This window comes from Camellia sinensis, chromosome 5, assembly GCF_055761805.1.
Source record: "Camellia sinensis isolate YWXY chromosome 5, ASM5576180v1, whole genome shotgun sequence".
Lineage (NCBI taxonomy): Eukaryota > Viridiplantae > Streptophyta > Magnoliopsida > Ericales > Theaceae > Camellia > Camellia sinensis.
Window position 1 is genome coordinate 212,272,094 of NC_138965.1, and position 26,251 is coordinate 212,298,344.

General features: G+C 33.9%; 3 protein-coding genes across 3 annotated transcripts; 1 reads left to right on the top strand and 2 right to left on the bottom strand.

Annotated features, from left to right (window-relative positions):
- Positions 1 to 7,555: 7,555 nt before the first annotated feature.
- On the bottom strand, positions 7,556 to 9,754 carry LOC114312566 (GDSL esterase/lipase At5g14450-like). Its single transcript, XM_082872555.1, has 6 exons — positions 9,742 to 9,754; positions 9,295 to 9,477; positions 9,006 to 9,181; positions 8,762 to 8,821; positions 8,444 to 8,621; positions 7,556 to 7,815 (listed from the first exon to the last, which is right to left on the bottom strand). Exons 1-6 carry the CDS (start codon positions 9,752 to 9,754, stop codon positions 7,556 to 7,558), a joined length of 870 nt encoding a protein of 289 aa, XP_082728681.1.
- A 4,596-nt stretch (positions 9,755 to 14,350) lies between these two features.
- On the bottom strand, positions 14,351 to 20,737 carry EIF4B2 (eukaryotic initiation factor 4B2). The gene is made up of 3 exons (XM_028258818.2): positions 19,160 to 20,737; positions 16,375 to 16,803; positions 14,351 to 14,720 (listed from the first exon to the last, which is right to left on the bottom strand). Exons 1-3 carry the CDS (start codon positions 20,296 to 20,298, stop codon positions 14,696 to 14,698), a joined length of 1,593 nt encoding a protein of 530 aa, XP_028114619.2. The 5' UTR covers positions 20,299 to 20,737; the 3' UTR covers positions 14,351 to 14,695.
- A 3,312-nt stretch (positions 20,738 to 24,049) lies between these two features.
- LOC114312581 (high-affinity nitrate transporter-activating protein 2.1) lies at positions 24,050 to 25,943 on the top strand. The gene is made up of 2 exons (XM_028258821.2): positions 24,050 to 24,299; positions 25,312 to 25,943. The coding sequence occupies exons 1-2, from the start codon at positions 24,164 to 24,166 to the stop codon at positions 25,794 to 25,796; spliced, it is 621 nt and encodes a 206-aa protein (XP_028114622.2). The 5' UTR covers positions 24,050 to 24,163; the 3' UTR covers positions 25,797 to 25,943.
- The last annotated feature ends 308 nt before the right edge of the window (positions 25,944 to 26,251 follow it).

Genomic DNA, 26,251 nt, shown 5'->3' on the forward strand with positions numbered 1-26,251 from the left:
AGATAGTGGCAAAACCATCTTTTCTTAAGCCCACCTGAGGGTGGCAAAATCTGTATCTTTAAGCCTACTTGCGAGTAGCAAACCATCTTTCAAAAACAAACATGAAATGTTTTGTTCCAATTCAGGCGACCCGGTCTATACTTGTATGCTGTGCGCATCACATAGTAAATCTAGGCTAATAATCGGAATAAGAACACATAATGTTTTCAAAACTTGATATCATGGTTAGTAGAGGCCGATCTCTGATCGGGCGAGCGGGGGTGCTCACGAAGTGACCTTCCCCAATCGTACCCAAGTTCCCGAGCCGAGGCAAGTTTCGTGATGACGGACACGTGGCCTTAGGCAAACGAGTCAGGGTTTCCTAAATCTTCCCAAAATAAAATATTTAGGTGGCGACTCTGTATCTGGCAAAGCAGTCCATGTTTAGCACTTCTTTCAAAATCTGCTTTCTCAAAACGATTTGCCGGATTTGGACTCTTTGGTTCAGATTAAGAACCGTGACATTTTAGAGTCCTGAACTGTAGTGAGCCCAATATCGAACAGAACAGGGAGGGACTCGTTCCTCCCGGGGGCGTTCGGGGACGTCTACAAGTTGTTACAATCATGCTATTGAATTTTACTATTATTTTAATTGTCATGTTTGATTATTTTCTCTTAAAAAGAATGGTAGGTTAGTTACGTTTTCTTACTGTGTTGCAAAACTCATGGAATATATTTTGTTGCCCTGGCGTTTCATGCCAAATTATGTCGAAAAAGGGACTGAGGCTGAATTTGGAGCTGCTGCTAATATTGAACCTTGCCTAACTTAAAGTCAAGACTCTATTGAAATAAAATTTTATTATCCTTGGTATTAGTAATTACATATGTTATAAAATTATTGTAATATTGTATGTGGACTCGTAATTTAGTTGTTAAGCTTTGACTATGTAAGAATCTAAATTTCACTAATTAGTTGTTAAAATCTTTATTTAGCAAGTTATTTGTTATTTAAATTTTATGATGTTCCAAAAGAAAAATTGGGGCGTCACACATGAGTTTAAAGAGAGTAATTGTAATCATCCATGGCATTTTCATGTTTAATCACTTGTTTTCTTGCATCAATTTTCAAATGGAAAGGAAACTCCATAGGAGTTGATGTTTTGCAACTCAAGAATGCAAGGTTTGAAGATTTACATTTCAATTCAAGTGTTTGCTTTGTTCGATATGTAAATTAGTTTGATTCGAAACTATGATTTTGTTTGAAGCTAGAAATATATCATTTACCATGTTTTCATGAGTTTTGGGTCTTGATTTTCATGATCTTGAAGTTGATTTTGCAAAAGATTAAGTTCCCTTTCAAAGCAAATTTTCAAACTGGAATTGCACCCAAGACCACTCGAGCAGCCAATCCCTTTTTGGCCAAACTTGCATTCTGAAGTTCCACCGCTCGTGCGGCCAAGGCCACCACATAAGCGGCCAAACAGGGTAATTTTTCGATTTTGTTTCCTTTCCGTTTTCTAACTACCAAGCTTTTATTTACACAGTTTTTACGTGTCATTTACATCCATATGCTTTGCATGAGCATAAAAGAAATTAAGAAAGAATAGAAACGCTTTATCAAATATATAACAAATGAACCAATTGAACGAATTAAAGAAAATGTGTTTTGTTGTGCTTGGTTATATTTCTGTAGGTTGAACTGTTAAGGTGGATTATCCGACCAAGCACTGTGAGTAACAATGTTGTAAAGTTATATTTATTTCTTTTTGTCTGCCATTGTTGAGGATTGCTTCGATATGATTTATTGAGTAAATAAACTCATGCAATATATTCACGTGACCCTTACCCGGGGGTAATAATACCGTGGTATATGTTCATGTGGCCCTTACCCGGGGGTAATAATACTGTGGTATATGTTCACGTTGCCCTTACCCGAGGGTAATAATACCGTGGTATATGTTCACGTGGCCCTTACCCGGGGGTAATAATACCATGGCATATGTTCACGTGGCCCTTACTCGGGAGTAATAATACCGTGATATATGTTCACGTGGCCCTTACTCAGGGGTGACAATACCGTGGTATATGTTTATATGGCCCTTACCCGAGGGTGACAATACTGTGATATATGTTCATGTGACCCTTACTCGGGGATAATAATACCGCGGAACATGTTTACGTGGCTCTCGCCTGGGGGTAATAATACCATGGCTTTTTGTATATAAGATATTGATTTATATAATCGTCTGTACCAACTATGATCTTAAAGACCGCTACATTTACACGTGACCCTTATGACTGCTATGCTTGCTTTTAACGAATATGCTACTGCTATGTGAACAAACTTGCTATAGTAACTGATTGATTTTAATGTCTTCATCCATAACTTCTTCACGCATTTGTTATTCACTGGGTTTTAGCTCACTGTTTTTTTTGTATATGTATAGGTGAGCGTTCTGGAGGACAAACCTAGAAGGGGTCTTTAGCCGAGCCACCGTTTTGAAGCTTACTAGGTTTTGGTGCCTCCGGGTTGAGGCTAGGCCGTGATGACCGTTAGCAAATGTTGGTCCCGGTTTCTTCATGTATGTGTTTTGCATAAGATGTTATAAGCTATGTATATGTATGTGGGTAAATTAACATTTATGTATGTACATGTTTGTTCATATAGATGCACAACTCATTGGACTATTAGTATTGTTGTATATTACTTCCACTAGCCCCGTTTATTTTTGATCTGTACAGGAAGGCCTTTGGTAATCTCGGATTACTGACCGGTTATGATATCAAACTTTTAGGGGCAGGTTTGGGTTGTGACACTTAACATCATGCTGATCTTCTTAACGACAGTCAAATTTTACTTTAAATCATAATAAATTTTACTCTAAATCCAAATAAAGTTTTCTATGATTCAAAGTAAAATTTTATTCTAAAAGACGCTGCGAAAAGAAAGAGATAGGGAGACAGAATTTGAAAATAGAGCATCATGCGGAGAAAAAGAAGAAGAAGAAGAAGAAGAAGAGAGAGATAGATAGAAAGAGAGAGCATAAATGGTGGGTGACACACACACACACTGAGCATGAATCATCTGAACCAAAGACAGAGAGACAGTGTGTAAAGGATCTCAAATCTAAGGTTCGTGAACTGTCACAAATGGTCTCTTTTTTTTTTTACGACGAATGTAAATAATCTCAGATCTAAGGCCATAGATGAGACGAGCGATGGTGGCAATGAAGACAGTATAGGAAGAGTTCCATGGAGAGCGGCGATGGCGCCAATGGAGAGCAACGGTGGTAAGAGAGCAAGACAAAGAGAAGAGAGATTGAGATGCGATAGTGTTTGATTGCGATTTGATATATATATATATATAAGGATATTATAGTAAAAAAAACAAATTTTAAAATATTAGAAGATTTTAAAATAATCCATATAATTCTTATCTTTTTTAAGAATAAGTTAGATAATGAGTAGTCTATCACCAAATCCTCCTGTTTTTTAAGCTTATGAGTAGATCATTCATGTGAAAAATCATATTGCTATGATGATTGTAATATTATGATTTTATTGTATTTGTCTTAAAAATATCTACGCGATAAAAATAATTTAAAAACTGAATCATCTATTTTCATACCAAAAAACATAATAAAACTATATGTCTACAATTATTAAATCAATCTTATTTTCACTCTTAAATCTTTTTTACAAAATCACAAGGACCCTTAGATCAACCTTATTTTTACCTCGTAAGCTATAATTAAAAGTTACATCAAATATTCTTACATAAATTTTCAATATAAATATATATATATATATATATATACATATAACAACTCAATAAGTTTCACCATTGTGACACAAGCATACTGCTAAACAAATTACAAGATATATAAATGTCATTACTAAACGAGTAATGCAGTACTACACTTATTACTTTTACATTGTTTTTAAATCATAAATAATAAAATAAACAGCACTAATATATCACCTATGTATCAGTATAATATTGATATAATGAGTCTATTAACCACTCTTACCTATCTCCACTGCAAATCTGCAATGCTTACTATAAGATAATGTAAATAAGTGGCAAGTGTAAAATGCTAACGTAACATTTTGCCATTCTTCAAATTCCCAAGCGACATATGCTTTGGATCGTACAAGCTGAAGTTGCATATGTTAATGTCCTGTATGCATATGCATATGCATATGGCTTGCGTGTGCTGCATGTGCCATATGCGTATGGTGAGCGTGCGCCGCATGTGCCATATGCATATGGTTTGCGTGTGCTGCATGTGCCATATGCGAATGGTGTGCGTGCGCATGGTGGTTCTGTTGATTTCGACCAGAATTGACAGGATCATCAAGACAGGCGAAGAGAATCATTGATATGATGGAGAGTGAAACCACAACAGCACACAACAAGAACAAGCCGCCGGAGACTGGAATAACACCGCCACCACTATTGCCGCTGCCGCCAATGAGAGCATTCAAGATTCTAGCCATTTTGGTCACTTATGTCATGCCTTGGCCAATAGTGTCCATATATATATAGGTTTATAAGCTTATCTTGAACTTTATACCTGTTTGATTAGAATAATTGATAGTAAGAAGATTAAAAATTTTAGAGGCCAACGCAAGATTGTGAATATAATACCTCTCTCATTATTGAATATTCTATATTTTTATGAAATTCGATGTTCACTGAATATCTAATCTGAATAGAAAATTATAATTAAATATTGAAATATAAATCCCAAAAATTATAATCTCAATCTTATACGTTAATTTGACTAATCAAAACAGTGCATTATATGAACTTTCTTGTGCTTTTTCTAGAGTTCTGACCTTTTCATTCATTTTTATCAATTGAATTTGAAAAGTTCAATTTATATTACGTGCAAGTTTGATATACATACTATTCCTATGGAATTGCTTTGTTCCTTCTTCATCAAGTATTAGTTTGACAAGCAAGATCGTATATAAAACGAGTGCGAAAAATTGTACGTATTCATTCACATTTTCATATTTAAAGAATCATTAAATACAAAAAATATATATAAAAATTCAATATTTTTTAAAGAAAATTTACATATAAAATTCCTCATTATTGTGATCCGTTTGTCTTAAGGATTTTTTTATAGACCAATTAGTCCCATTAATTTTAGAAAAATAGTTTAATATATTATTTGAAAATTAGATTTACGATTATACTCTTATTTTTATTTATGTTTCCTTCTTTTTTTTCTTCTTCTTTTGTACTAGAAAGGTAAAATATACAATTTTTGAGAATCAAATTTGGGATAAATTTTTATATGAGAATCTTTTTTATTTTGAGAATATTTTAAAAAGAGTACAAAAATGACTAGAAATATAAAATTCTTCAAACATTTCAAAAGGATGTGGGATTTTTCGAACATTTCAAAATGAGTACAAAAATTCCTTAACAAGTGTTGAGCAAATATATAATTTCAAACTGTAACACTCTAAAAAAAACTCCTTATTGTATTTTTTTTTCTAAATGTAACACTTTAATATAACACTTTAAAAAAATTCCTTAGTATAACACTCCAATGTAACACATAAAAAACTTTTAGTGTATTTTTTCCAAATGCAATGCTCCAAAAACAAGATGTGTGATTCTAAAAAAAAAATTCTAAAAGAATGTGAGATTCTTCAAACTATTCCAAAAAGAATACAAAAATTCTTTAATAAGTTTTGGACAAATGTATAATTTCAAACTGTGAGTATTACGTTTGAAAAAAGTACACTTCGAGTTTTTTAGTGTTACATTAGAGTGTTAATAGTTTAGGAAATGTACACTAAGAAGTGTATTACATTAGAGTGTTGCATTTGAAAAATGTACACAAAAGAGTTTTTTTGGAGTCCAATGTTCTTATATTTGAAAAAGGGTAATGATACATCCCACTAAAAGTGGTGCTCTAAAGCACCACTAATGAGTTGGCAAGCACTTTAACCAAAAAAAAAAAAAAAACACAAGACACAAGCAGTGGGTCCCGTCCACTGCCACATCACTAGTGGTGCTTTTAGAGCATCACTTTTAGTGGTCTCAAGCATCACTTTTAGTATATTACATTAAAGTGTTATATTTGTTTGCAATGTATGATTTGTTCCAAAAGAAGGGAAAATTCAAAATCTCTATAATATGGGTTGCCAAATGTGTAATTTTACATTTAGGAAAACCCACTCAGGCCCGACCCTAAGATTTTCGAGGTCCAAATCCAATAATCAACTAACAAATATTACTAGATCATTTGGGGCCCCTTACATTTTTTTTTTTCATTCAACGAAATTTTTTTTGAAGGTAAAGGACAAAAGATTTGTGTCAAAATCACAAAAAATATTTAGCATTATATTACAACAATTAATAAGTATCAATTAATCCTCATTTTTTTTACATTTTTAGAAGCAAATAAATCAATCATCTTGCTCTGAATTTTTTAGAAATTCATTAGTATTTTGTTGTGCCGCTTCTCTCAATTTTTTGAGAAAATTGAATTAAGAGTTAGGGTTAGGAATTAGATAAAGAGAGAGTATGTGCCCTTTTAATTTTGAATGGATTTTTTAATCTTTTAATGAGTCAATTTATTTGAAGTTAGTTTGGGCCTTTCTTCTTTTCTTTTTTTTTTTAACTTAAAACATACCTAATATATTAAACTAAACTAAACTAAAATAGGAGGGGCCTCTTTTTTGGGTCTATTTTGAGGGACCCTTAGCCATAACCTAGTGGGCCTATCCCCACGGCCAACCTTGAACCCACTTTTATTTCTCAAAAATTAAATCCAAACGTGCAACTAACTACCTATTGTGCAATTTCCACTTTAATGGGACCTTTGGATTTATAAGAACAAAAAAAAAAAAAAAGACTAAATAGTTTACAAGATTACATTTTAAGATTTATTAGTATTTCACCCATTTTCTTATATGTTTTTGTATTTATTAAATTCTTTTATTTTATATTTCCTCACAAATATTTTTATTTTTTAAATGTATCGTCCATTTAAAAAGTTTTTAAAAAAATCCTTAAAATATTAAAAAAATTCATTACACAAATAGAAGGTAAATTACAATGACCCTTCCTGAGGTTTGAAGAAAATAAAATAAGCTATACAAGTTTGGTATAATTATATTAGGCTCCCTTAGAGTTAAAATTCATATAACATTTCTCTCTCTTTTCATCAGAAATTCATCAGTTGTATAAATGAAAAAATGATATTATTATCTCTATTATATTGAAACATACATTTTACATTGTACATAGTTATGTTCTTATACCATTTGCAATAATTTTGTCTCTTTAATCTTACTAAAAGAGAAGTTTGAGTAATTATATCAAAATTATAGAGTTTGTTGTATTTTTTCCAAATTTCAAGAGAGGACAGTGCAATTTATCTAAAAAAAAAATTAAAATTAAAATTAAAAAACTCAAGAAAACCGCTTTTGAAAACTCAAAACCAAACAGAATGGATCAGGAATGAGAACACACAACACAAATTCCATAGCCAATTAGTTATTTTCTTATTCCATTGTTTGCAAAACGTGACTTAGATGATTGAGCTAATTACTGTGAATGAACAGAGTTATTAGGACATGTTTGGGCGATTGGAATCTGAGGATCAGAGAAAGAACCATCAAGAATGTGGTTGGCTACCCACTGGTTTGCAGCTTCAGTGTAATGAACGCTATCCCAGCTGATGTATTCAGAGGGATTACTGCAAGCAGATCCATACAATGGAGTCCCATTCACCACTGCTATTTCCCCACATTTAACACTGTAATCCCCATGATGTCCACAGCAATACTTAAAAGGATTAACAAAGCCTGCATCCCAAACAGAGAGGTTAAATATGCAAAGACAATAATGTGTGATCCAGATTCATTTTAGGCGTTGGGCCTACCATGTAAGAGTTGAATTTAGACTACAAATTATGTGAGGGTTTATAAGATCTAAGTTCGGTCCACACATTATTTTCTAGGTAAATTTAGCTACATTTGCTTATGCAAAAATAGCACAGTAGAACTCATAAAGCTTCAACAAGGATGAAACTAGACCACATATTATTTTTTTGAATAAATTTTCACAACTAGGGTACCTCAACTTCATTGAAGCCAAAATAGCTATGTTTTTAAGACCTTAACAGAGAAGTCACTTAAAATGTTTTGTTTCTCATTAAAATTAGTGAGATTTGGTGAAAAAATAAATTATATTTAAAATTATCGCGTTGCCTAAATTCTTATCTAAATACAAAGCAAGAAAGAAAAATAAAAAGGCATCTATCCTCTCATATTTCTTGTTTCTCCAAACAAAATAATAAAAAATCATCATTATAATATTTTTTATTTTTATTTTTCTCGCCTAGTCTCTATCAAACTGTTAGACTCTGTGTTTGAATCATAAATTTGAGTAGAGATTTAGAAAGAGAAAAAATCATTAACTAATTAAACTTACCATAGTCTTTAGCTTCACTGATGAGAGAATATTTGGCAGAGTAGATATCAACATAGACCAGTAATGCATCTTCAAATTTGGTCCGTAGTTGGGACACCTTGTCCTTAAGTTGTTTGTTAAACTCTTGAGCCACCTCATTATGAGACTTGAAACAACCATTTTGGTCAGCATTGCTAGGCTTTAGTTTATAAAGTTTATAATTCACAATAAAGGTGGGCATGCAACCTATTGGGCCTGTGTTGTGTATCCAAAAATATTTTGCTCCTTGTCTGTAGAGGATCTGAAACATTACTAAAAAAATTAAACAGTTGAGTGTACCAGACTCTCGCCACAGCAAGGTCTGAAAACAGTTAGATATATGCAGTTGTGGAGAGACCCCTAACAAAACAAAAGAGTCTTTCAAATTTTATTCAATCTTTATCCCACTTTAACCAAACAATCTCAAGTCTTATCCCCTAATTCAGTCCTCCAAACAAACGTGGCTAGGGGCTGTCCAGATCTAAAAATTCGTTGAATTTAAGACTTTCTTTGTTTCATTAACTGTGTTTGGGCAAGATTTTACCTCCATGCCTAAAGAGAATTCATCGATTAAACCAGGAATGGATGTCAGAACTTGATCCTCTGTCGTGTTTGTTAACCCGGCAAAAAGATCATTCTGTCCAGTATCAAATATATAAACAGCTTTTGACAAATCCTCAGGTGTTGGGAGGCTGGTTTTGGCATATGAACTCTTCTTAGCTGATATACCATGAAATCACAAGGCATATGATGTGATTTTCTTCAAAATTAAAGCACATTGTTATATAGTATTACTTTAAGCCAGAACAAATTACAGTAAATATATGCCAAACCTTGGTTGTATAGCTCGATTGTGCGCGCTTTGAATTGATCAAACTGAGCAAGCTGTATGGTGAGATGGAGAAGAGACCCTGGCTTTATGGTTGATCCAGCTGCTGCAAAATTCGCTCCATGTTTGAAATTCGATCCGATTGAATCCAGGTATGGACTCAAGTATGGCACTCCCAACTTCTCAGCTGCACAAAATTCATAACCACAGTCAGTGAAGAACACACACACACACACACACACACACAGATTGAGTTGCTCCTAAGATTTAGCTAGCAACAGAACAGGTGACAAGCTCGAGAAGGTTTTGTTGCCAATGTTGTTAACGGTGTGTTGAGTTTGTGGAGCCTGATTAGTATTGTGCATATGGTTATGCATTGGCAAATTGTACTATGGCACTTCTAAATTTAATACTCGTATTGTAATTTTCTCTTATTTCAGTATAATAGAACTGGTGTGAGCCATAGATGTAGGCAATTTTGATGAACCAAGTGATTTTGTATCGTTTTTTTCTTGTTTGTGATTGATTCTTCTTGCTATTGTGGGTGTGGGGTTTATTCTGTTGCATCTTATTTTAAGTTCAAAGCTACTATAATTTGACAGCCATTATGGTACACCGCTGGAGATAATTTTTTTTTTACAAAGAGCTAGAGATGGCATAAGATGTAAGCAAAAATTATAACAAACAATCTAGAAAAAATCCCAAAATATAAAAATAAAAATAAATTAAGGGGAAAAAAAGTCATATGCAACACATACAAGTTGCAGCAAACAACACCTGAGCCAACCTTTAATTTACCTATAAAATCAATGATAAGGCGCCCGTCAGAATATCGACCAGAAGGTTTACCGAAGAAGGTCTGCCCGTATGGAGATGGGACCCGGGGGAACGCTGCCGACATGGAGCCAGTGTCAGAATTAGAATCGCCGAAGCTGAAAATTGTTAAAAAACGACAGTTTCCTGACAGGTGGCCAAGGCCTGGTTTTCTGACCTGCATCATGGCAATGGTGAAAACAGAGAAAGCAGCGACAAAAGCTAATACAATTGCCAATGCTTCCATCCTCTTCATCTGCCTCTGGGTCCAATGACCTTTCCATCTCCTAACAATGCCACAGTTATTACAATCCATAGCATAGAGCTCTTGTTTCATCAAACAATGACTTGTTGATCTCTTGAGATTGTGAAAACACAACCATCTTAAAGGTCTGATGATCTAATGTTCCTTTTGATTTATTATCATCATGGTATGAAGTGAAATATGCCTAGATAAGAATGCATTGTCTCAAATGTTATGTGACTTAAGGTTTCAAGGTATATAAATTAATAATAAATGGTAATAATAGTAGACGTTCAGTTCTCAAATCATAAATTTAGTTCTCGCTGAATGAATGACATAAATTTAACTTCTTTCATTTTATTTTCTTTTATTATTATTATTTTTTTTTTATCTTTTTACAAATTCAATATCCAAATACAACGTTTTCTACTGTTATTTTACTTTTTTATTTTTTATAAATTCAAAATTCAAACATAGTTTCCAAAGATTATGAGCCAAGCCGCTAAAGCTCATAATCAAAAAGTAGAAACCAAAAGTATTTAGAGATTAAAAAAAAAATTAACTTGTTTAAATTATTTCGACTTAATAAATACACCAAACAATTTAATACACACTCCCAGAATAAAAATAAAAATAGTTATGAGCAACTCAAATATGCTATACCAAACAATATATTTGGAACTTGGATTTCTGAAAGGATCCAAACATAACAATAGCATCTTCCTAAGGCTGCTTGGAAGAAAGATAAGTACAGGGTTTGTTTAAAACTCGAATTTGTGACGGACTAGGAGCATTTACTTTTCCCTTCCCCTCACTCTTCTCCGCAACATCATGAACCAAACATAACATTAAAATTTTGGCTTCCAATTTTGAATTTCTGTAACGCCATATTTATTTGGCTTACAGAGGGAAGATCACATAAATGGTGTTTGGTTGTGAAAGGTTGTGGTGGGATTAACATTTTAAGATTATGTTTGTTTAGACGGACTAGATAAAACAGAATTATAATCTATCAGACTATTAATCTTGGAATATATAATTCTTGGACTATTTAGTTGGACATAATGTATATCCCATGTTTGTTTTATCATGGGATTAGATGTCCACAAATGACTATTATATTCAATCTAATGTTTTATTAGAATATTATGAACAAAGATAAATGTTTAATAAACTGTTTTACCCTTTTTAATTGTTTACTACTCCCTCCGTCCTAAAATAATGGTCCCTTTTGGGGAATTCAACTTTTTTTGATAGTACAATTATTGCATTTGAAAAAAGTTGATTTTCCAAAATTATCTTTTTGATAGTACATTTTTTGGGAATATCAATGCATAATTGTACTTTTTATGTTGTTTATTAATTTAAAAGAAGGGTAAAATAGGAAATTTATATTATTTTTGTACTTGATTTTTGAAGAGGGACTAATATTTTGGGACAATGAAAAATGGAATAAGGGACTAATATTTTGGGACGGAGGGAGTACTAAATTTGTCTTTAATATTTTAATTATTTTTGGGAAGATTAAATAAAAAATTATTTTATTTTATTTTATAAAAATTAAATAAATTTATTTTTTTAATTAACTAAATTAAATAAATAAAAACATCAATAAAAATTTATGTTATTTTGAAAATAAAATTTTAAATAAATTTATTTTAAAAAACTATTAAATATTAAATAATGAAATTAAATAAAAGGGTAAATTACATTGATAGCTCTTGAGATTTATATTTATTACAGTTCCCCCCTCACTTTTTGGAAATTACATCCCTCTCTGAGGTTTAAAGTTTCATTACAGATTGCTCCCTCCAGCAATTTAATTTTTTTAAATACTAATTTTGCCGTCACTGGGTAAATTGCATTGACACCCCTCACATTTTAAAAATTACAATCCCCTCCCCAAGGTTTAAAGTAGCATTACCAATTGCCCCCTCGGTTAGTATTAGTTAAAAAAAAAATTCATTGAAAAAAAAAATTATTTGAAAAAAAAAATTATTTGAAAAAAAAAAATTATTTGTAAAAATAAATTAATTGAAAAAAAAAATTGTTAGTCAAATTTTTAAATTTATGTTTAAAAATCAACGTAAACTCATTTTTTGAATTTACATTTTTTCCTCAAATTTACAAATTGAGACTACCATTTATAAACCAAAAAAATTATCAAACAAGTTTTTATGACAGTTTTTAAAATTTTTGTAAATATAAATTGAAAACTAAAAACGAAATGGTTACCAAACAAGCCTCAGATGTTAAAAATGTCGTAAAATTAATAAATAATTAAATAATTTACCAACGTATGAAATGACTTGTCAAAATATTCTTAAGCTATTTATAATTTGATTTTTACAATTTTTTTTTAAAAATTAAAAATTAATTTGGTTAAGAAATAAAAAATAAAAAATAATTATCATTTCTATATAATTTTTATCTTTCAAGTGTAATAAACATAAACATCAAGGGGTGTCAATGTAATTTTTATCTTACGTTGATTTTTAAACAGAAATTTAAAATTTGACTAAAATTTTTTTTTCAATTATTTTTTTTTCCAATTAATTTTTTTTCAACTAATACTTACCGAATGAGCAATTGGTAATGCTACTTTAAACCTTGGAGAAGGGATTATAATTTCTAAAATGTGAGAGGTGTCAATGTAATTTACTCAGTGAGGGAAAAATTAGTATTTAAAAAAATTAAATTGCTGGAAGGCACAATCTGTAATGAAACTTTAAACCACAAGGAGGGAGATGTAATTTTCAAAATGTGAGGGGAAAACTGTAATAAATATAAATCTCAGGAGATATCAATATAATTTATCCTAAATAAAAATAAATAAATAAAAATTAAATAATGAAATGAAATAAAATATCAATTAAATAAAATATCAACAAAAACTTAAAATAAAACATCACTCATTTTACAATTTAATCACATAAGATTTCAATCCCACCATTTCTATCTCACATCCTCCTAGAACATAATGAATAGACTCTACGATAAATTGGACATAAAGTCTAATCCCTCCCTTTAATCTTTCTAAACAAACATCCCTAACGAGACTAAGCAATTCCCAATCGCAAAGGAGACTAGCAATTCCCGTCATTGATTGGGGGTAGCTTGGAAAGAAAACCCATGGGATTAGAAATCTAAGGGAGCATCTATTCACACACACACACCTCTCTCTATACACATCTTCCACACACAACCCTCCAACATATTTCTTCATTAAGTGTATGTGAAAAGTGGATGTGGTGTGTGCAAATAGAACCTCCCGAAATCTAATGAGGATATTAATGATTAAAAGACCATTATGCCCCTTGTATTACATCAAATAGAATGATAAAAGAAGATATTTATAAAATTTCATAAAGTTTTGATTTTTTTCTAAGATGGATTAAAATATTTTTAATATTATTTTTGTCAAATAATCTGTTTGTGAAAGAAATATTTAAAATTTTTAATAAATACTAAAAAAAAGTATTATTTTTTATAAGAATTTTAAATGATTTTTATGCAAAATTATATTTATGCAAAAATTTAAAAATATTAATTTTATATATTAATACTATAGTACTATTAATTCAGTGGTATACAAACAAACTCTTTATCTTACACCTCCAACATAATGCCACTACATCCATAGTTTCCTTATTCAATCTCACCATACTCTTAATTCTCTTTATCCTATGAAGCCAAACAAACGAAGCCTAAGAGAAAAGGGCAACTTATCCCAACAATAAGACATGTCATCAACATCTTGTTGACATGCGCTCTGAGCCACAGAAACAACATTCTCCAAAAATTAGTTAAAAAAAATAAGAAAAAGAAAAAGGTTCAACACCCCGGGCTCCAATTCCAAATTTCAGTTGAACAGAGCCAGCCACATGGGCTCATCTATTTTTCAACACAAATTCTTCAGCACATGGAAAGGATGGGGTAGTCAGGGTTGGTTGAGGAACACATTTAAACACCAAAGTAATCAACTAACACAAGCAGGCATAAGTGAGAGAGAGAAGCCATGAATGTATATCATATCACAAATTAAGAGTCTTAACAACAATAAACAAAACAACTTTCCGATGTACCTAAAAAAAACAACAATAAACAAAACAGGCTTGTTGCCTTGAGACATGACTGAAAAGAAGGGAAGAAAAAAATGCAATTTTACAGTGCTCCAATCTGTAACACTAGATCAACGCAAGAGTTCGTACTCAATAATTCTAGCCCCACTCCGCAGGGCAAAATCAAAGAGAAAAAATAAATTAAAAGTAAGTTGACAAAATATTATTTGTTCTAATTGTCAAAAGTAGAAGAGAGAAACTCAATGAATCCACACCGTCTGGAGCGCTTACCATCTATCCCTCGACCTTGGCCTGCCACAAAACAAGATTACACACATTAACAGTATTTTGAGATAATTCATTATATTTTACATGCAAATGTATTGCAGAAGCAGTAAGTGCCATTGCTGCTACTGTTTCTTTAAAAAAAATGTGTCTAGGTTGTTATATGCAACTGTCTAGGTTGCAATCTTCCTTTTTTATTTTTTTTTTGAGACAATTCTAACCATGTTAGATACAAGTGTCATGAACAACAAATGTATCTAGGTTGTTTACACATTAAAAATAATTTAATTACATAACCGGGAAGGTTAAAAATCCACTGTCGTCATGATTTTGCAATAGAACCATCATATTGAGAAATCTCTTCAGTTCAATCTATTTCTTGACACTAGGAGAGGGTGAAAATCTAGGTACAACCAATGGCCTGACCAATGTTACCAGAAAACAATAATGCCTTGGCAATTTACATTTTGGTATGAACATTTCAAATTATGGTACACTTTCGTTTCAAAACAGTAAATTTAATGATCAAAAGCGATCCTATTTTTTTGTCTCCAATATATTTCAAATGCCCACACTTCACAACTGACTTCACTAGTATTGGTAACCTTGTGAGAAACCTTACACAACAGTCAATTCTAATTTTTGGTACAACTACCAGTCTCAAATGAATGAAACAGTGGGGGGGGGGGGGGGGGGGGGGGAAGAAAAAGAAAAGCATCCATTAATACTTCATGACATCCTAATTAACTGGTTTAGAACATTTTTGTAAATGTAGAGTAGAATATATAACGCAAGGGAAAAAATACAAAAACATACAATAGTTGTTTAAATTTCAAATATAATATTGCAAAAGAACAGTGTGTTGCAAATGCGATAATCATATAATAAAGGTACAATGAAAATGGAAATTTATGTATACAATTATATAATTTATATACAATACCCCTATTCCGAAAAATGCACAATACAGAGGACAGTGACATGTACACTATGTCAAATATGGTGAAGAAATAAATTCACATTTGTGAGTCTCACTGCCCTTGCAAGACCTGGCAGAAGAATTTACATATTTTAGTCTCCTGATATTTATTTCCAAAATTGATAAATAGATTCAACAAGTGAGCTGATGATGAGTGTGAAAAGGGTTAAGACCGTTGTGGTTACAATTGCTTAGAGAATCACTCAAGTATAAAGATTATAGAAGTTACGGCACAGAAAGGATTTCAGAACTGTTATGGTAAAAATAGTCTTCTTAATAGTGTATAACATATAAGACGTCATTACTTGGTTTTCATAGTACAGACACTTTGTGATTTGTACATACTTACATGTATCATATACATGTAACACGAGTATTTACAAATATAATGTACAGAATACATATATCAGAATGCAGACACCTTTCATCATATTTATCATACTTGCATATTTAAGCATGCAAATGGCCATTTTCTATATATAAAAAAATGTTTAAATCCTATATTTTCTCATTAGTTAATAATGGTGATAATATTATTGACTTTTGTGGACTCATATTCAACAACAAACAGTTATAAATGTTCTCAGATCTCAAATCAAAATTCATAAATAATGGTTTGGTTGAAAATTATTAACTTCCTCACTAAAACTGATGGGAACAAAATCACAGACATAAGAAAGAACAAGTGGTGACATTCCATACCTGTCCATGTCTCTGTTGCCCAGAAATCCTCTTTCTCTGCCACCTTGAAAACCTCTTATCTCATCACCCTGCCTTGACCACATATCTCCAGTGCCACGTGATCGAGGCCTTTCCATGAATTCCATACTTCTAGACTCTTCAAATGCTCCAGACTGAGAAGGAGGTCTCTCAGGAAAGCTAGAAACCCTGCCTGCTCCAGAACCCGGCCTGTCAATGGTTTTCTGAACAAAGCGGGCTTTTTCATCAAATTCCAGGATCAACTGTTCCAAGTCCCTTTCTTTACCAAGTATTATATCATGTAAACTGGTTTGGCCTTCACCAGACACTTCCAGGGATTCCCTGTTAGCATTTTTAGCAGATTCTTTCTCCAGTTCCTTCTTTAGTTGGTCTATTTCTTCTTTCACATTCTTCTCTGCCTCTGTCTCAGGCCTGAAACAATTTCTCCTCTTTAAAGACCAATAATAATGTCCATCATCTACTTTACCTAGTAAGCCTCAACACATGAATAGCCTACAGCAAACTCACATAAAATTGACAAACAAATAATACCGAATCATAGTGTGTGCACAAGCATGCATGCCAATGTTATGAATCCTGCACTGTACTAGCCGGTATGTACCATCTCGAAAACACAACCAGTACACTGAAGGCTTAATACCGTTTACAGGAGAAACAACTTGTTAGGGGTAGTTTTGAGATCAATGTTTCAACATTCTAGTTTTAGCAATGTTTATTGTTTTGAATTAAAAGGACAAGAACACCTTTAGTAATTTCAACTAATTTTGAACCTGCAACTAGGCCCAAATCTTTTACAGGTCCCCACAACTTTCCAACTCTCCGTCTTTATCTCTCCCTTTCTCTCATTAGTAGATTTGATCATGTGTATGTGCATCACGCATACATTTCTCTAGGCGTGTAGGGTAAATTGCTAATTAATTTGCTACACGTTGTGAACGCCACATTTCTGGTATACATGAAACAGATGGCATGCAACTTTCTTCATCTACACGTCACTAGCAAAAGCAGAGATTTTTTAGATTCAAAAGAGGAAAAAAAATATTTATTGGAAATCATGTGAAGAGGTACAAGTTTTTAACTTCTTCCAAGAAAGAGAAATTGGCATTGACCACACAAGCCAAATCTGTTGACACTTCAAAATTGTATGTTCCACTTAAATGGTTGTAAATGTATGAAGTATCCATGTTGGACACTAAACACTTGGATAAGGGCATGGGAATGTGTCCGACATGTGTAACAAGCACATCTACTAATTCGAGTTTACCATAAGACTATGCATAAAACTGTCATTCCTGCATCACAAATTCATATTAACAGATTTCATTGCATCAACAATAAAGATACCAAAAAAACAAACAATCAATCTACCAATACCACAAAACAAAAATAAATGAATGGTGCTCAAGTAGCTTCAGCAGCAAATATTTAGAATCAGCCATACTGAGACCACTCCACAGAAGCTACAAGAACAAATAACCCACATTTATACTAAATAAAGTAACAAGGGAAGTCTGGGTAATTCTACATGAATTGGTTAGAAATATATATACCTTGACTTATGTTGTTCATGTATCAAGGATTCAAGAGGAGGAAGGGCCTAACTAATTTAATAATAGCTAGCAACAAATAATTACAAATGCGTTACATCATCCTACTCATTTATGCAAGAATCATAAAAGACAAAAATTTAAACAATGAAAAACAATTACTAATAAAACCTTTCAAAACTTTGCTCATCACATTTCTTACCATAAATGCAAGTATCATTCATGTTGCTTCCCATCAAATACTTCCTTTTGTGAATAATTAAGATAGCTTCTACACCATTCTTTGTTTTTTTTAATCTAACAAATGAGAAATACAGGTCGTTGCAGTAACATTTTAATTTTAAGCAATCACATTTTAAGAACCTGGAAGATTTCTACGGTGATGAATGCTGATGAAGTGAAATCAATTATGAATAATACCTAAAAAGTAAACCAAATTTAGTCCCCATTGGATGGGGCTTGGAAAGGATAAATTGGATGCAGACCAAAGATTTGGCATTATTTTGACAACATGGTTGCCCTATCATTTGAACCCACAACCCCAAATTGATAGTCAAAGTTTTAACCACGGCACTAGTAGCCTAATTATGAATAATACATGATAACAAAATATGGGATTAGGTATTTGGGGCTAATGCATAACCTTAACCGTACTTCATCCCTTTCTTATTGCCATCACAAAGACTGTCTCAGTCCCTGATCCTAAAGGATATATAAAATCACAATAATTTAAATTTATTAAAATGGGATTAAGTAAACTCAAGTTGTTGCTGCTACAGATATTTGTCCTTCACTAAATCAGGGAATACACCATACATGTAACATCTTAACCACTCCACAAAGACATTGAGGAATCAGGACATGAATAAATTGTCCAGGTCTATTCTAATGTGGGAAGTCTTGAAAGTTTTCTCCTGTTGGTTGGCATTAAGCTAAGCAAGTATCCAAATCTCAAGCTAAATGAGAAATAGGAATTATTAACAAGAATGAATTATAAAGTATGAATAGCTTCATAATATTATTTCTATTTATCATATCAACAAACAGATAGACATTGACAGCTTATATAGCAAGTATTACAGCAATTTTAAACAGCTTATAGGCATAAAACAACACACTAACATAATGAGATTTAAACAATGAATAGCTTCAGGGTGCACTAAAACAAAAATGCTGCTGCAGGTGATCAAAGAAAGACAAGGAAAATATACAAAACAAACCTGTCAACACGACGACGCTCCAATTCCAAATCAATTTTCCTCCAATCCACACCTTTCTCTTCAAGCAAGACTTCCCTAGGCTTAGCATCCCCAAAAGGATTCACCTTTGGCCTTGACTGCAATGCTGGACCCTCAGACCGGCTTGATTGTGCACTCGAAGGCCTGCTAGACTGCGAGCTCGTTGGCCTACTCGTTTTCTTCGCCTCAATTTCCAGGTCCTGTTTCTTCCAATCCAGACCCTTTTCAGCCAATACATCTTCCCTAGGCCGCGCAGTCCCAAACGGGTTCGGCTTATTCAATGTAGTTATCGCGGTCTTCACATTCTCAACAACAGCTTCCCCAACTCGCGGCGGATCCAATACCAATCGAGGGCGTTCACGTTCTTGTTCCCGGTCTCCATCACGAAACCCTCCTCTGGTCCATCGATCAGGTTCTGGACCCGAATCGCGGAAATTCGAACCGAAATTCGAAGATCTTAGCCCAATTGGCTTCTTCCCAGCCGCCCAATTATGAACATCGTCAGCCCTAGACATACCTCCACCTCCACCTCCACCACCACCCAGCGAACTATACCGACCAGAACGCCCAGAATCAAAAGAAGGCATCGATTTCTTCCCCATTGCCCAATTATCATCCTCATCAGCCCTAGATGTTTGATCAAAATCCGAAACCCTAGGTGAACCTCTACGATCATCATCGAATCCACCATAAGATCTACGACCACCACCAGCACCACCCCAAGAAGTATCACCATCAGCATCTCGATCACGATTCCGATTCGGCATACCGCCGCCGGAGCGGCCGTAGTTGGAGAAGCCTCCGCCGAGGCGGCCGTACTGCATTTCCTCATCGGAGCGCTCCTTGGGCCCAGTCGGGAGGCGGAGCATCTCTTGAGGCGTCAAACCCTGCGAATCTCTCCGGCCTCCGAGCCCTCGTGCGCTCGAAGTCTGCATCGCGAATTCTTGCAGAGACATCTTCTTCTTCTTCTGTTTCGTTGCCGCCGCTTCTTTCAGGCTCGGAAAGCTCTGCGAATCTCCGCCGGACGCCGCCACCAGGGCTGCCGCGGCTTCTTGCTCTTGCTCCTCTCGCTCGGCTTCGGCAGCCCATGATGCACCGATAGGTCCCCAAGATTTCGACATTAATATTATAGCTTAAGATCTAAGAAAATTTTGAGAAACGTTGCAGGTATATAGATATGTGTGTATATATATATAGAGGTGATGATAGGAAAATGATTGAGAGAGAAACTATTTTAGAGAGAGAGAGAGAGAGAGAGAGAGAGCGCTAGAGCTCCGTATAAAGGAGCCGGAGCTCCGAGAGCATGCGTAGGGACAGAAGGGTTACAGAAGTGTTGGTGGTTTTGCGTTTGTGTGTGTGTGTGTGTGTGGTGGCGAAATCGGCTAACGCCTCGTTTGGCGTGTTTTAGTTTAAAATTTTAAAAATTTAAAAAATATTTTTAACATATTAATTATTTTATTTTATGTTTTAATCAAAAAAATTATAAAATAATCTGTTCAGAAAATGTGAGACCACAGCACAACAGTTAAATATGCGCTCTTGGGTGCGCGAGGCAGAGAGAGAGAGAGCATAATTTCTCATGTGGTTGGTATGTTGAGTCCGGATTCTCGGCCGCCCTTCCCGACAGTCGTTCCAGCAGCCTCTCAAAACGATGTCGTTTTGGGGGTTATTTTAATTTTTTTTCTTTCTTTCTTCTTCCTCGTTGGAAAACCGAACCAGAGGGAGGGGAGGGAAAGGAGAGAGAGAGGAAGGGAGAAGAAGAGGGAGCACCGGACTGGAGGGGGCCATAATCACCGGGGGAGGAGGAGGAGGAGGCGGAGGCGGGCCGGACGCGGAGGCGACGGCAGATCGGGCGACGATCGGACGGCTGGTGAGCTCAACGACCTGCGACGGCGAGCTCGACGACCTGCGACGGCGAATCCGGACCCCAAAATCCGGCGAGCTCCCCTCCCCTCCCCTCTGCTCTGGTTCTGCGAAAAAAAAAAAAAAACGAAAAAACCCCCAAAACGACGTCGTTTTGGGGGGGCTGCTGGGAACGGCCGCCCAGAAGGGCGGTCGAGAATCCAAATTCTGGTATGTCTGCCTAATTACAACTATTTTTTTTTTTTGGTTTATTTTTTTTTTGTTTGTTTTTATTTTTAATTATCTTATTTATGTATTTGTACTTTCGTACCAACTGAATTTTTCCTTTTCTTTTTTTTTTTTTTCAACAAAAGTTAATGACTAGCTATTAAAATCTCCTTTTAAAAAATACTTTTAGTCAAAATGGTTGCCACATGTTACAAATTCTTGATTTAGTTCTGATTTCTTTTACTTTATTAAAAGATAAATCATTTTATGTCAAAATTATAAGGTTAAGTAGGTTGAATACAAAAATAGCTATATTAAGACTACCATATTTTTTATTGTTTTTTAGTTATATTTTTTTTTATTTTTCTACACATCTTTTTATAAAAAGTAAAAAATATACTTATTTAGATTAAAATTAAAAATAACAATAATATCGTGTTTTATTGATTGACTGAAGCACTCTATTGTGATTAACAATCAGAGGTGTTTTGGAAAGTTGATAAAAAGTTGGCTTTTCACTTTTTACCAAATTTTTTAGCTTTTTGAAAAGTAATTTAGGAAGTTGATAAAAAATTGACTTTTTACTTTTTAGTTTAATATTTATTTATGGTGTCAAATCAAATTAAAATGACCAAAATACCCTTACCCAACATAAGGATTTTATTTTTTTATTTTTTTTTCATAAGCCTTAATTTGTAATTTTACACTTGCATTTTTTGCACTTTCCAAACCACATTTGTTGCCTTTTTGGATATTTTGTCAAAAAACATGGCTTTTTATTTTGTTCCCAAAATGGCACTCAAGCACAATATTTTGTGTTTGTATTATAAATTTAAATTTTTGAAGAAAGAAAAAAAAAATCTCCATGTTTTATATAAATTCATAATCTAAAAAAATTCTTAAAAGAGCTCGTTTGGAAAGGGAGTTAGCTTTTTGACTTTTTGACTATTTTAGAGCTAAAAAATCTGGTTTGGGAAGAACTTTTGGCTTTTTTGACTTTTTTAACTTTTTTATGAGAGAAAGAATGTAATGATTATAGATTAGATGTAATGTTTTGTCTTATTAAATTAAAAAGTTTATTTTATTTTTTGTGACTATTATAGTCCAAAAAACTTCAAAACCAATTTCCCAAACAGAGGCTTAAATACAAATAGTTTGACACGTACCAAATACCAATGACTATCTAATTTCAAAAACCCCTTTTCTATCATTAACGTGATGCGTTTCAATATCCAATAACAATTAGCATCTCCTTTTCTTCTTATCATATTTTTCCATTCCTTTTAGAGGGTTTATTTATTTATTTATTTTTATTTTTTTTTTCTCTGATTTCCCTTTTACTCTCTCAAGATAGCGGGCAAGCGAAGCCTAATGGATTTTTTTATTCAAAGAGCAAGATGGCTTGAACTGCAAGCAAAAATCTTAAGCCAGCTCTTGTCTAACTAATTTGGTACAAATGAGTTTGGTTTCAAACCTAGGCCCCATTAGTCTTATGCCAATGCTTGAACTAGGTAAAAGCTTACAAGGCAATCAAACTTATGTCAAACCGCATGCCTTTAAGTCAAATAGTGACCCTTGATAAAAATTACTCAACATTGGTTTTTCTACATGGGTTACTTTTCGAGGTACACATCAATTATCTCGCATACCCGGTTATTACACAAAAAAAAAAAAAAAACATGGGTTCCTCTGTCTTCAAATTTATGTCTCTATATTTAAATACATTTAGTAAAGATTGACCCTCTGATCTTTCAGATAGAAGTGTATAGAGATGACCAATTAAGCTATCTCAATTACTTAAAAAGGATAATTGAGATCATGATTTTCTAAGTTCCTTAAACTCTCCATCTTTCAATGATCACCTGACCTTCCACCTTACTGATAGGATCTAATGAGGTAGGTGGGGCTGTGTTTTCCTCCTCCTTTTATCATACTTGAGAGTCTCCCTTCAGGGCTTTGACCACTAGCTAGTCCTTCAAACATTAAAGTTTTGTTTGGTTATGTTCTTACCTTACTGATAATCTAATGGGACATAAATTTGTGTTCTATTCTATTATGTTGTGCTCGTAGCAAAAAGTTTGAAAATGAAAGTATATTCTAAAATGAAATTAACAAAAGGTTCAAAAACAATCATAGTTCTCTTCTTTTTGTTTTAAATGACTTTTTTTATGTTCCTAAAAATGGGTTATTTTCAAGAAGAAAAAAAAAAATTCTGAAAACATTTTTAAAAAACAACCTGTCGTATAAGTTTTGTGTGTTGTTTGGAAAAATAAGAATAGAATACAGAAAATGGAAATACAATGCAACAGACCCTAATAAATGGAAACACAATGCAACAGGTGCTTAGTTGGGTACCGAGTTTGTTAGGACGAGATTGAATTAGGTGGGATTAGCATGTCTAGAACTATCAATCCCTTTGATTGTATATCCTATTTCATGTTTGGATTTATAAAATCCTATCAATTTTGCAATTTAAATAATTAGTTCGAACTTCTCCTTAAGCTCCTATTTTGTACCTTCCTCATATAGGGGATACTATGCCCACGTGGACTACCAGTCCGGGCCTCAATTTCTTCACCAAACATCAGATATTATTAGTCTAATTCCAAGATCATGTCCACCCAAACAAATATAGGGATATGAGAGGCTAAAGTCAGACCATGAAATGTCAAACTAAACAACTGTTAGCAATGTCAAAGGGCCATTGCAAAAGGTTAATATCATTATCGTAGGACCATTTCCCATTGCTTTGTTAGTCCTCAAAGGCTGCTCAAGCAAGTGTGGACACATTTGTCTTTTGAGACACCTTTGTTTCCAATATAAAATGGAGAGCATCATCAACTCTCTCCTCTTCCATGGCCTAAGAAGCTATCTCAGAGTTTACTTTTACTCTTTCAAAAAACAAAAACAACTTCTATGGAAACTTGTTTCCTCATGACTTTTGTTATTATCCTCCTTTTCTGCTTAGCAGAGACTTGCTATGGTGGAGGTGTGATGTTCTCTTCCCTTCCTCAAACACTTGTTGTCTCTGCTTCTCCTCAACAAGGGCAAGGTAATTGCAGTACTCTCCTTTACACTGCTGAGAAAACCCATAAACACGAAGAGTCCAGTGGTTAGTGTCGTTTGACAACGTTGTTAGTTTCTTGTTTTCTATTTTGTATTTTGCAAATCTAATTAAAGTTTAAAGTTGTGTTTTAAAAATACAACTTTATCGTGTTGCTTGAAGTCGTGTTTTCATTTCACAATTTTACAACATAACTTGTCTTTGAGAAATATGATCTGGGTTTCAAAATTACATATGAAAAAGATTTAGGTTTACGAAGGGAAAAAAAAAAAAAAACCAAACCAATGATTTAGAAACTTTCGTTCTTTTGCTGTTAGGCTAGTCAAATTGAGAAAAATAGCAATTCATTTACACACCCAAATACACATCTAAACACTCACAAAGAAACATCTACTCTTTATAAGTGTGTGGTATGTGTTTGAATGTGTAAGATGGGGACTACAAATCCACAAAAGACTCAAAATCTCTTATGTTGTTTTGCTAATATAACCAGTCCAATTATTGCGTAGAAGAAAGGAAAATTACTGTTGGTACTTGTTTGATATTCAAAAACTAATCATGTAATTAGATGCTGTTGGATTGAGAGACTAAGGAGGATGATTGAGCATTAACTAGAGCATTTAATAGATTTCAAAAAGAAAAAACAAAAAAAAATTCTAGAAAACGTCTTCCACTAAATATGTTGTTGTGTTTGGTTGCGATCTGGAAAATAATGGTGATTGGTGGTTGTTGGTAGTGTGGGTGGTGGTGGTGGTAATGGGGCGGCGTACTGGTTGTGGTGGTGGTTGGTAGAAGTGGATATTGTATGATACGTCTCATTAGGTCCATAAAATGTTTTCACCAAAATTAGCTCATTTTCACTTGACTATCGTTTTCCATCCTATCAAATGGTGAAAAAATGCAGAAAACATTTTCTGACAAAACAAACGCAAAGTGACTAAGGTTGTAGAAAGAACCCAGCGCAGGTTGGTCTAATGATATCCTCTAATTCATTGTGCAGTCCTAAATGCTGGAGAAGACACGATAACTCTGACCTGGGGTTTGAACCAGAGTTTCACAGCAGACATGGCTGATCAGTTGTACAAGAATGTCAAAGTGAAGCTTTGTTATGCACCGATCAGCCAGGTTGACCGAGCATGGAGGAAAACTGTGGACAATCTGAGCAAAGACAAGACATGCCAATTCACCATTGTTAACAAACCATACCAAAGAAATCAGAGCTCTGATCAGTGGATGGTTGAGAAAGACGTGCCAACCGCGACTTACTTCGTGAGAGCCTATGCTTATAACTCTGCTGGTGAAGAGATGGCTTATGGCCAAACCACTGATGATGGAAAGAAGAGCAGCAATCTGTTTGAAATCCGGGGAATCACTGGGCGCCATCTCTCGCTCCACGTTGCTTCTGCTTGCTTCTCTGCTTTCTCTTTGGCGTCTTTGTTCGGGCTTTTCTGGATGGAGAGGAGAAAGGTGTCAGTGAAGAAATGAGATTGAAAGCAGAGATGCATTGTTGATCGATTAGTTTCATAGAAATTGTGTGTGCTTTTTTTTTTTTTTTTGTCTCCATTGAATTTACTGTGAAACTCGTCGGTGTTTTGAGAAATGAAATGCAATCTGCAGCTTGAGGTTTAATGATTTGAAACTTGCATTCATCTAGTGAGCAACCTGTTAATTGAAATGATTTGAGTCATTGCTGTTGTTGCCAAGGTTATGAAGATCAAAAAACAAAAAAGTTGTGTGTCCTCAATCAAACAAAATCAATTATCACCGTTATTGCACCAAGTATATGTAGTGTATATAAGTACTGGACACTAGTAACTCGACCACACATTCAACTTTGCAGTAAGTCAGCAGGAGTTGTAAGGGGCAGAGCCCCCCTTGCCTGAAGGTGAGGGTTCAGCAGCTAGCCCTGACTCGAATCTTTGAGTAAGGGCATTTTGGTA

Excerpts from the sequence above, each read along its gene's own strand:
- LOC114312566 (XM_082872555.1), bottom strand. Across the intron at positions 8,822-9,005 it reads AATTCTCTTTAGGCATGGAG|GGGTCTCTCCACAACTGCAT; the intron begins GTAAAATCTTGC and ends TTGTTTTGTTAG. Across the intron at positions 8,622-8,761 it reads CTTGCTGTGGCGAGAGTCTG|CCTAGCAATGCTGACCAAAA; the intron begins GTACACTCAACT and ends TATAAACTAAAG.
- EIF4B2 (XM_028258818.2), bottom strand. The coding sequence starts at position 20,298 with ATGTCGAAATCTTGGGGACCTATCGGTGCATCATGGGCTGCCGAAGCC. Across the intron at positions 16,804-19,159 it reads GAGCGTCGTCGTGTTGACAG|GCCTGAGACAGAGGCAGAGA; the intron begins GTTTGTTTTGTA and ends AAATTGTTTCAG. Across the intron at positions 14,721-16,374 it reads GGCAACAGAGACATGGACAG|GCCAAGGTCGAGGGATAGAT; the intron begins GTATGGAATGTC and ends GTTTTGTGGCAG.
- LOC114312581 (XM_028258821.2), top strand. The coding sequence starts at position 24,164 with ATGGAAACTTGTTTCCTCATGACTTTTGTTATTATCCTCCTTTTCTGC. Across the intron at positions 24,300-25,311 it reads TTCTCCTCAACAAGGGCAAG|TCCTAAATGCTGGAGAAGAC; the intron begins GTAATTGCAGTA and ends TTCATTGTGCAG.